The 12,372-nt window shown below is 38.6% G+C and overlaps 1 protein-coding gene across 2 annotated transcripts in view; it reads right to left on the bottom strand.

The window, feature by feature from the left end:
* Positions 1–10,698, bottom strand: part of pir (pirin) — a 47,520-nt gene extending 36,822 nt beyond the window's left edge. For both annotated transcript variants that reach the window (XM_060911268.1, XM_060911269.1), the window contains exons 1-2: positions 9,987–10,698; positions 9,800–9,892 (exon numbers count right to left, since the gene is read on the bottom strand). In XM_060911268.1, coding sequence (XP_060767251.1) covers positions 9,800–9,892; positions 9,987–10,079 — 186 coding nt within the window. In that variant the 5' untranslated portion in view covers positions 10,080–10,698. The remainder of the gene's footprint in view (positions 1–9,799; positions 9,893–9,986) is intronic.
* Positions 10,699–12,372: the final 1,674 nt, after the last annotated feature.

Genomic DNA, 12,372 nt, shown 5'->3' with positions numbered 1-12,372 from the left:
GAGTTTGAACATATCATCATCTACAGTGCATAATATCAAAAGATTCAGAGAATCTGCTAGAATCTCTGTGCGTAAGGGTCAAGGCCCTTGATCTTCGGGCCCTTAGACGGCACTGCATCACATACAGGCATGCTTCTGTATTGGAAATCACAAAATGGGCTCAGGAATATTTCCAGAGAACATTATCTGTGAACACAATTCACCGTGCCACCAGCCATTGCCAGCTAAAACTCTATAGTTCAAAGAAGAAGCTGTATCTAAACATGATCCAGAAGTGCAGATGTCTACTCTGGGCCAAAGCTCATTTAAAACGGACTGTGGCAAAGTGGAAAACTGTTCTGTGGTCAGACGAATCAAAATTTGAAGTTCTTTATGGAAATCAGGGACGCCGTGTCATTCGGACTAAAGAGGAGAAGGACAACCCAAGTTGTTATCAGCGCTCAGTTCAGAAGCCTGCATCTCTGATGGTATGCGGTTGCATTTGTGCGTGTGGCATGGGCAGCTTATACATCTGGAAAGACAGCATCAATGCTGAAAGGTATATCCAGGTTCTAGAGCAACATATGCTCCCATCCAGATGATGTCTCTTTCAGGGAAGACCTTGCATTTTCCAACATGACAATGCCAAACCACATACTGCATCAATTACAGCATCATGGCTGCGTAGAAGAAGGGTCCGGGTACTGAACTGGCCAGCCTGCAGTCCAGATCTTTCACCCATAGAAAACATTTGGCGCATCATAAAACGGAAGATATGACAAAAAATACCTAAGACAGGTGAGCAACTAGAATCCTACATTAGATAAGAATGGGTTAACATTCCTATCCCTAAACTTGAGCAACTTGTCTCCTCAGTCCCCGGACGTTTACAGACTGTTGTAAAGAGAAAAGGGGATGTCTCACAGTGGTAAACATGGCCTTGTCCCAACTTTTTTGAGGTGGTGTCGTCATGAAATTTTAAAATCACCTAATTTTTCCCTTTAAATGATACATTTTCTCAGTTTAAACATTTGATATGTCATCTATGTTCTATTCTGAATAAAATATGGAATTTTGAAACTTACGCATCATTGCATTCTGTTTTTATTTACAGTTTGTACTTTGTCCGAACTTTTTTGGAATCGGGGTTGTATGAAATAATAGGGTGCTTAAGACTTTTGCACAGTATTGTATATAGACCTAATTAAAGTAGCTCTGTTGTGTACATAGTTCAAAATGCTTTTATTGTGCATTTATGTCTGCTCTGCTTGACTATTTCTGTACTATTCAAAAGATTTTAATACATTTCTATTTGAATGAAGACGTTTGTCTTTTTTTTCTGACTAAAAAATGATAAATGACATGAATAAACCACAGACGTTGGCACCTCTGCCCTATTCTATAACGATTACAGTACAAGCCACAAGTGGAACCTGCTACAATGCAGAACACTTAAACAGATGGAAGGCTTTGCTCAGCTGGAAATGTGCCCGTCACTCAGTCTCACCGGAAACCATCCAAGGTGAATGAGGCATATAACATGGTATGCAGAAAGTTATATAGTTATAATGTAGTACAGCCATATGCAGAGATGAACATCTGAAATTCAAAAAACACCCCCCTGCTGCATTCCCTTCACTGGCTTCCTGGAGCTGCTTACATTAGATTTAAAACACAGATGCTTGCCTACGAAGCCACGCCCACTGTCCCTCACAGTACAAACGGAAGACATGCTTCAAGACTTTTCTCTGTCTTGGCATCCTGGCCGTCTAATGAACTCCCCTGACTGTCTGAACAGCTGAGTCACTGGCTTCAAATAGACTAAAGATCTACTGTTTCACCAAGCACTTGTACTACCACTTAGGTAATCCATTTAAAAAACCCTTGTCTTGAGTGTTTCTTTTCATGCTGAGTTTTAGCTGGGGTCCTAGTGAGCTAATACGACAATGTGTTTTGATCGAGACTACAAAGCACTTTGTCAAATCTCTCGGGATAAGAGGATCTGTTAAGTGTGGTAAATGTAAAAGTAAAGAAGATGCTACAGCATGCACAGCACAGCATGCAAGGGATAAAAACTGATTCAAGACTAGAAACTATGTAGTATACTGATCAGCAACATTTAAAAATATTCATTACTGGAAAAGTGTAGAATGGAAAAAAACAGGGGCTATAACAAAAAAAAAGCTTTGGAGAATTAGACTCCTGTTAAGCAAGAAAAGAAAAAGATTGCTCTATGACAGCAGTATTTAGTGCAAACGCTGTCTCATCAATCATACATACAGGGGTTAAAACTGCCCCTTGTGGTTAAAAGGGGTGAAATCTTTTGTCCAAGAAGTATGCGGATAATTTTGGCTGGAGATGACAGGGTGCTTAAAGCAGATATGCAGAACCTTCATTTTTAAATACATTTCTAAGTGGATAGATAGTATCTCCATCCTTGACTCCTGCATGCTGCATAAATGGCAATAAAAAAAATAAATTTTTTCAAGGTTTTTTTTTTTTGAGAGTTAAAATCGACCGCAAAGTTGGTATTTGAGCTACCCTGCTGAGCTAGCCATGCCCGAGTGCGTGACGTCACTGCGGTAACCGGTTTTAAGGCCGAGGCCTTTTACAGCTATAGACCAAAAAGTCATATAAATAAAAATTTATGGTGAAAGTAAGAAATACCGTTACCGACTTGTTCAACTAAGACTGATTTGACTTCATTGATTGTGGATTGACTCTCATTAAAACAGGATAGATGTTATAACTTATTGTTGCAACTTGTACATACATGCATTTTCACTGATAAAACGTAAAAGGCTAATTAATCAGATGAACTGAGAATCACATTCTGAAGCAAATTAAATAATCTTATACCGGTAACTTAAATACACAATATTTAAGTTACATGTATTAATCTAAATGCAGGTAAACAATGTGTTTTTTTTTATCCAAATGAGAGTCGGAGCTTACCCGTCTGTGTTATCGCTTCTTGAAGGCCAAGCTTGTGGCCGATTGTTTTGAAACAATCGGACTTTCAGTTGTTTGTTCAGTTCTCCGTTCATTCACTTCTTCCATGTAAGGGCGAGATGGCAGCAATATCCAGTTTAGAAATAAGACGGCTGCTCCACTCATTGTCTTTTGTCCACGGAGTACTCCGTCATTACTGCTGGGCTCAGGCAATTACTAAAACCCGGGATGGAACAAGACGTCACCAGTTTCAGCAACAACCGCGAGGAGGTTACTGCCTGAGCGATTTGTCACATCCCGTTCCATCCCGGGTTTTAGCAACAACCCTCAGCTCACTCCAGGAGGACTGGTGCAACTGAACTTTGATTTTTAAAAAATAAATAAAATAAATACTTTCCTTTTCTTGTAGTTTTCTTTAATTGTTGATACTGCACCCTCTTTCAATACAGGCTTATAGGCAATGCTCGTCAACAGATCAGAGGTTTCATACAAGTCTTCAGTAAAATGTGCAGAACAGAGGAGAGACCACTTCATAGGCGCCCAATGTGCCCGTGAACTTCTCGTAAAACGCATCCAAACCTTCACAGTTTGAACATTCTTGGGCCATGAATGCAATGTAAACCCACCTTCTGTCATGTTGCTGCACCCGCCAGCAATACATCTATGTGGTATGGCGAGAAATTCTCAAAATGGAGGATCGGAGTTGCAGTCAGCTCTGTTTTTTAGTATAGCGGAAATGGCGATGAGACCGATAGACTTCCTGCTGTGACGTTACAGACATCAAGGTCATTCACTCAGACCGCTACCGATATAAATCACTTTAATCGCAAATATTACTATACATTAGATTTATTGTTAATGCTCAAAACTATTCCTGTGCCATTCTTGAGGTCTCAAGGCATTTATAAACAAAAGTGAGGCCATGGATCTGCATATATGCTTTAAGCACACCTGTAGCAACTACCCTGCCATTATTATGTCAGTGTGGAGAATGAAGGTCAGTAGTGGTTTAATGGACAGGATGAGGGCTGACAAACTGTGCAGAGCAAAATAAATAAATAAATAAATAAATGAAATTAATTAATTAAAAAAGCTACACTTCATAGCTACAACAGTGTTTCCCACAGACCAGGTAGCAATTTGTGGTGCTCCACTGTGCCACTGAGGGAATCGTGCACGGTGGTGTCGTGGCGGTCAGTGGAGTCGGTCATTGGGGTGTATGCAAAGTGTTTACAGCGGGCAGTGTTCAAACACACAGTATTTTTCTTCAGAGTCACCTGCTGGGACTATTTTAAAGCTACAAGAAGCATTTGAGATTATTCAGTTCAATCTAAATTATTTTAAGTTCTTTAAGAGAAGACAGCTAAAACAATTTTTACCAGAACCCTGCCTGGTTTCATTCCTCGACCCAACTTTACATTACAGGGCAGGCCATTAGTTTGCTGGGCTTGATGTTGGTGGAAAACCTGTCTTTTAAATTTATGAAAATTACTCACCAAAATTGAAGTTAAAGTTTAGTTTTTACTAGAGATGCACCGATTGCAATTTTTTGGGCCGATTCCGATTTTCCATGGAGTGTGACCTGCCTATACCGATTTTGGCTGATTCCGATTTCATTTTTTCAAACCACTTCACAGCACACACAAAGACTATTTTCTTTTTATCTTTTCTTTAATAGAACATTCTGCCAGATTTTCAGTAATACATTTTCAACACCTCAAAGGTTGAAAAAAAAAAAAAAAAAAAGACATTGTTCTTTGTAAAATCTTTCTTCATGTTTGGTATTAACATATTAATTCCTGAAATAGGAAATTCACACAAACATTTTTTTCTTTTCCCATCCAATATCTGGCACAAAAACAACTTCCCCCTCATATGTTATTTGCCTACTGCTATGGAACACACTTTCATAAGCCTATTTAGATCTGGAAACTTATGCCTTATAGAACAACCCATTTCTTCATTCAATATCAAAATACAAAAATAATTTCCAGTCATACTTATACCATAGCCATTCTATCATCTTTGTCAAATGTGTATTTGTAGAATAATTTCCAATGGAATCAAGTGCAACCAAGGTTGTAAAACAAACAAAAAGACATTTTTTTCTTTCTCTCTTTGTACAAATCTAACTAGATGTTTGGTAATAGGCTAACGTGTTAATTCCTGTAATGGGAAATTCACACAACCACAAACATTTTCTTCTTTTCACATCCAATATCTGGCACAAAAAAAAAAAAAAAATCACTATATTTGGATATCCAAATATAGTGAATTTTTTTTTTTTTTTAACGGCGCGCGTGCCGGACTGACACTGTTCTGCGCAAGCACAACACAATCGCACTAGAAAGCATGTTCAAGGTGCCAGTGTAGCTGCAGTCTTTTTAGTTGCGAATTACGAGTATTTCCATTTTCATCTCTATGTGATACACAAGTTTAGATCGGCAGAAAATCGGCATATTTTAATTTTGACCGGCCGGTCGCCAGTTATGGCCAATCACATGAAAATCGGCCGATTCCGATCGGCAGCCGGTCAATCGGTGCATCTCTGGTTTTTACCTTAGTTTTTTGCCTTTTTGGTGGCAATCTTTCAATCATTCTTTAGTTGACATTCAAGGAATAAATTGCAAAAAACAAGCTGGAGATTTTTATTTTAAATATTGAACTCAACACTTACCTCAACCAATACTAAAATGAAATAAATAGTATAATGTAACAAAATAATAAAAATATCATAATTAGATGTAAGAAACCACTTAAGGTAACACCAAGGCAACTAACAATAATGAAAAAGCATTACCCTAATTGGTGCAAAGCCTGCATGCCCTATCAGAACATTTAATTCTGCATGGCTTCCTGAAAAAAAAAAATCAAGTGCCCTATCGTAAGGGAAGTCATTGCTGAAGCGGGATAAATGGGATAATGCAATAAGGCCAGTTCCTCGCGTCAAGCTGCTACTGTATGCATCAAAATTGGTTTATAGCCTGACTCAGGGATGTCCGTTTCATGTAAGCCAAGAAGGCTATGATAAAGCTCATCACGAGCACGACGTAAGCTACCTTTTAAAATAAGGGGTCGGAAGGCGAATTGGGAAGGCTGCGTTATTTTTTAATTAGCCTAACAGGCCTACTTGCAGTCCGGGTATATGCGCACTAGCAGGCCTGTGTACCTGTATACACACCTCTCCGTCTCTCTCTCTCTCTCTCTCTCTGTGTGCGCGCATGCGTGAACGAGAAGAAAGAGCACTATGAATGAATGGAACGATACGCAACGGAATTTTTTTTTTCAAAATTGCGAGTCTGCTTGTGTGGCGCTGCGCCACACAATGGTCTATGTATGGGAAACCACAGACATATAAACATAGATGCCGCCTTCTGCGTAGAATCATACGTCATCTTCGCCGCCATATTGGATGTGGCAAAGAGATTCTTCAACCGTCTCTGGTATAGCGTCTAGACAGTAGCCGAGAATAAAGATGCCCTCATTCATGTGCTGCGTTTAACTGTACCAACAGGTTTACCGTCCAAATGAGATCACATGGGATTACCTTTCACAGGTGAGACTGGAAAAATACTTTTCATTGTATTTGGTCATTATAACGTAATTTTACGAACAGATTTTCCTGACTTTGTGGCTAATATGAAGTCTCGTGCATAAGGCCAAAAAAAAAAAAAAAAAAAAAAAAGTGTGTTTCCGGTAACATGAAATACTAAAATAAGGTCGGTAGGTAGGAAAAAGTTTTTTTTCCTTAAATTTTTTTTATTTTGTTCGAAAAAATTAACACAAGTAAACATCTTACAAAACAGTATTTTGGCACAGAATCCTTTATACCACACATCATAATAAAATAAAAGTGTTTTAAATCTTTAAACGAATAAAAAAAAAAAATCGCGAGAGTTCGAGTTATGATCTACGGAAGCATATTGCTGCCACACTCAAAAAAATTGGCTTAGAATCAAGTAATTACGTGAAAAGATACTGTTAAAGTTATCACGTTTTTACACTATATTTATCATGTAATAACATATCACGCAATTTCATGATACAATATTATCACGTTATTTCATTATATTTTCATGTAATAACGTGAAAACACGTTATTACATGAAAATAACGTGAAAATAACGTGAAGAAATAACGTCAAGAAATAACGTGAAAATAACATCCTAGGCTAGGCTACTTCCATTAAAAGCAGACGGCCAAGCCTAGTGTAGAACTTGGGTCGAGCAAAAACACCGAGCAAAAACATGGCTGAATCCTGAATGACTCCTATTTGTATAAATAGGGGACTACATAGGCGGCAAAACGTAGTGTTTTTCCCTGCCATGGAAGTGCACTTGTATACTGAAGAGGAAGCAATTTGCATTACAGCTTTGAATGAGGATTCAAAGTGGCGGCTTGGCTCAGTTTTCCCTTCCTCCTTCAGTATACAAGTGCGCTTCCATGTTTATGCAGGAGGGCTGATAGAAGTGGCGAAACATTTTACTTTTTATTGTTTCTTTCACAACTTGAATGCGTTGAAACAAAAAATTATGACAAACTAACGCCGCTTACACTAAAATATCGAGGGAAATTTGTAATAAAAACTTTACGGTCGGCAATTTCGACGCAGAAATTCTCGATTGGTCGGGTTACCGGAAACACTTTTTTTTTTTTTTGGCCTAATAGCCACTCGGTGAAACCTGTCTCCAAACAACGAAGTATTTCCTTCGTAACTACGCTGATTGTTGTTAGTTGCTTAGCTAACTTTTCACATACTATGTAGGTTTCCCGAAAATAAAGACATGAAAAAGCAGTGGGAGACAGCTGTGCGACGGGAAGGGTTTTCTGCTACTCCGTCATCCATGCTCTGCAGTGAACACTTCAGAACGGAGGATTTTGACAGAACAGGTCAGACAGTCAGGATCAGAGAGGGAGCTGTTCCTTCAGTCTTCAGTTTCCCAGCTCATCTCCACCGGGTAGGTGTATAGTTATAAGCAGTGAGAATTAGATAATACAGTGCCACACTATGATGAACGTTTTTGAACGTATGATGAATGTTTTTAACCTTTCTGAATGTGAAGGAATCAGGTGATGTATTTTGTTTTGGTATGAAGTTAGAACCTGGCTGAACTCAGTTTGGCGGTCATTCAGCTCACTTTATTCAACGAGAGTAGGTCTGTGTGGTGACTCAATAATTAAAACAGTAAATTTTTATTTTCATTCACTATTTCCAGTTTTTCCACTATTTCCATCATTTATCATATTCAGTCTTGTAGGTTGGTTATTGTGGCCTCAGGTTTTGGTAGTTTGCTACGGTATGCTGACTGATTAGCTTACCTGAGCTATCTATCGCGTATCTGTCGCTAGTTTGCAGTGTACAGGGTATTTCGCACACTATTTATAACCATCACATTAAAAGTTATATATGTTGTTTTGATGCCTGTTTGTTTCCCAAATATATACGTGTGTCTCTTAATGGGTGAATAAAAGGCATCAAGTTAAATATTATTGTAGAAAGGGGCTTTATGAAGTTCATTCCATTTACTTGCATTGGTTTACAGGGAAGATTTGCCACATCCAATATGGCGGACAGTCTGACTTATCCCAGCAACGGGCCACCCAGCTCAATGCGGCGTCCGTTTATATGTCTATAGGGGTGTTCACACGGCAACTTTTACTCCAGTGTAGCACCGGGGCTGCCCCGGTAGAGCGTTCACACGGTACAAAGTTATACCGGTGTAGCCCCTGAAAGCTGCTTAAACCGGTGCAAATCTAACCCTGCTTGGGAGGTGGTTTAAGAAATTTACTCGAGTAAATGCTAGTTTGCGGGGCAGCACCGATATAAAATGGGACGTCTGAACGCTACAGGGATAGACTCGCTACGCGTGAGGAGAGTTGATTACATACGGGCATTGCATAATTTGCATCCTGGTATTTTGCGCTTCCAAAATGGCGAATATCAACAACAGAACTGCGTGTCTTCCAGTGTTGCCAGATTGGGCGGTTTTAAGTGCATTTTGGCGGATTTGAACATATTTTGGGCTGGAAAATGTCAGCAATATCTGGCAACACTGGTCTTCATCCACATTGTTTTCCCAGCGCTTGGTGATGCCATGACAACCGGGAAAAGGAAGTACATTTTCACGCATGCGCATATTTCATTTCCGCATTATTACTATCGGAAATTATAGTAATAAAAGGAAATGATATCAAAACTTTATTACTATCAAAGGAAATGATAGTAATAAAGTTTTTGCTACTATTGCACGGTCACAGAAACTGCCGTGTGACCGCAAGTGGGGCTGCACCGGTGCTAACACGCTTCTCTCTAGTAAGCAGGTTTGTGACGTGTGAACGCTGCGCAAAATTTACACCGGTGTAAGATGTATCGCAACAAAATGCATCGGTGCAGCATCGATGCAAATATGTGCCGTGTGAACACCCTAAATGTGGGAAACCCTGTACAAATTGCACCACATTGTGGGAAACTGGCCACGTTGTACTTTCAATGAAACGGTTGTCCAATAGAGCCCTCTGGTGGCCAAAGAAGGACATGCACCCTGCATCAGTGCTGAGTCACAGTGAGACAATCACAAATTAAAACTCATGATCTCTTGAAGAAGCACGGAGTCATTTTAAAATTAATATACTGACATTTGTCCAGGACTTTTAAATGATTTTATTTCATGATTCATGTAAATAATGTGATACATGTACTGTATACTGACTTCCACCTTCCTGCGCACAGGTAACACCTGCACCTGGAAAAACCTATGCATTTCCATAGCTTATAGTGCAGGTGATTAAATAAAGGCAAATGTTTTACAAATGCAAATCAAAAGTAGTTTATCAATCAAATCAGTCATAAACAGAGGATGAGAAATACCGTCTCAAAGCCACGGTGAGGATGATCAGGAAAACCTGCAGGCTTCCTCACACAGAACTCATCCAGCATCAGAAACGGATCCAGGTTTCTTAGCTGAGGAAAAACAAAAGCCCACATAAATCGTTTCCGTCTTAAACACTAAATGGCTTTAACTGCCACGTCGATGAAGAAGTCTAAATAAACCTACTTCTTTTCTCCCGATGCTCCTCCGAACTCTTGCTCCGACTCCCTCAGACTGCTCCACACTTAAAACAACTTTACTCACTTTTCTGATCTTCATGCTTAATCTGCTTTCTTAAAAACTTCAGCAGCCGAAAATACCTGGCTCAAGACTACACCTTCTGTGCTGTCCTGCACTAATCAACTGCAACAGTCGTAATATTTCGGTGATCCACCTGTTGACAAATTTCAGGGACTCGATTCTTCAATTTCCAGGCTATGAAATATTCGACTCTAAGGCTTCAGAGTCGATTCCACACCGTGATATTGCTTCGGTTCAATGTCGCGCGCAGACTTAAAGAAAGTTTTCACTTCACATTAAAATAGGAAGAACATTTCTTTAGTTTAAAAAAATGTAAAAATTACAAAAGCATTAGCAATCCCGATACATCTTAAAGCTATACAACAGAAGAAAAAAAATATCTGAAGGTATAACCAGCGTTAGCTCTCTACATGTAATTCTTCAAATCACGGTTTTCACTAAAATGTCAGCAATTTGTCCTCTATTTCTGTCCGTGCTTTGGCTTTGAGTCGAAAACAATGTGTGGAATCAACTTTATTAATTCCAGAAACATGTAAACAGACTCAAGGTGAACACCAAAATGTGTACTATAAAACCCACTGAGCTTGATCGAAAATACTATAGAGCTCAGTGTAGAAAACAAGCGTACTGTTTACAAACTGTACAGGCGGCAATAGCTTTTGCGCATGCGCACACCAGATAGCCTGCCTAGCGAGTCACGTGGGTTGGGATTCCTTAAAGGGGCAGATCACAATTCTGGTTGTGTAGGAGTTTGTTCCAGAAACCAGGATTGATAAACCTGACTGAGCTTCACTAAAAATCTATTACAAATACAAGGATTAGACGAAATCAAGACCATGGAAATGATCAAGGGTACTCTGAAAGTAAAATAGCACGGTTATGGAAGTGTTAAGGCCAAGCCTTTCTGCAGTGTTCAAAGAACATTGCTTCATTGTAAGTTATACATAAAATCTTCAACACACAGTAACTTGCATATTCACAACAACTGAACAGGGCATTTCTGCCCACAGAACTGTTGCTTACTTAGATGGCTTTTTTGTTTGTTTGATAGATATCAACAGTTTCTGAAATACCCAAGCATGCCAAGAGCCATGGCAGAATCATCAGTGAAAGCACATGTTTCTGATGTAACAAAGCTCGTGATGCCACCCTTGATACTGAAGCTCCAAGGTGTGTGTGTATATATATATATATATATATATACACACACACACACACACGAATATATATAGCGAAGGTGGTTTTTTTTCTTTAAAAAAATAAAATTATATATATATATATATATATATATATATATATATATATATATATATATATATATATATATATATATAAATTTTTTTAAAGAAAAAAAAAAACACCTTCGCTTCAAAACGACTGTATCAGTGCTTGATTCATTTTGTCAAAACTCATGTCAAAAGCTTCATTTCTGCATACAACCATGACTGCTTCTGGACTGTGATTGCTTTCTGTGACTGTTTTGGAAGTTGAGTTTATATAAAAAAAACAAAAACTGGCATGCATTTTTTGAAGGTCTTTTAAGGAAATAGTGGTTTGGTTAGTTATACAATTCTTGATACAGAGAATAAAAAAAACAGTGCTGGAAAAACTCATATCAATAAATAAGGTTGTCTGTGTATACAGCACCCTCCATAATTATCCCTACCATAAAGATTAATTTTAAAAAAGGGGTTAGAAAAATCCACCTTTTGATGAAGTCACTTCATCTCACACTGAAAAAAATGGTAAAAATCCAATTTTTAATTGAAATAAACTTAGTCAGAGAAAAACAAATCTCTCATCAAGAAATAATTATTTTCAGCAAAAATTTATGTGCTACCCCTGTAGAAATTATAGTGAATACACTGTAACTGAAGCATGTTTCCCATTTAAATTGTACATTTTTGAGTTGCTTGGAGTGTGTTGGAACTTTCAAGCTGTTATCAATGACTACCTGATTAACTGGGGCACAAATATGAGGTGACACAGAGGCCAAATTTGCTTAGTCATCCATCAACATAGGAAAGATAAGAGAACACACAAACCAAATGAGGGGCAAGTGTGTTGACCTTCATAAGTCAGGGCATGGTGAGAAAAAATAGCTACTCACCTGAAAACGTCCATTTCTACTGTTAAGGCAATAATAAAAAAAAGTGGACACCAACTGTAATGGTTACAGGCTTGCCTGGAAGAGGATCCAAGTTTATTTTTGCCCCAATGTACAGTGAGGAGGATGGTACGAGAGGCAAAAAAAAAAAAATCTCCCAGGATCACTGTTGGTAAAATCTTGGTGTTTCCAAAACCACCATCA

Source organism: Neoarius graeffei, chromosome 27 (assembly GCF_027579695.1).
Source record: "Neoarius graeffei isolate fNeoGra1 chromosome 27, fNeoGra1.pri, whole genome shotgun sequence".
NCBI classification, from domain to species: domain Eukaryota; kingdom Metazoa; phylum Chordata; class Actinopteri; order Siluriformes; family Ariidae; genus Neoarius; species Neoarius graeffei.
This window is presented reverse-complemented; position numbering and strand designations above follow the sequence as displayed.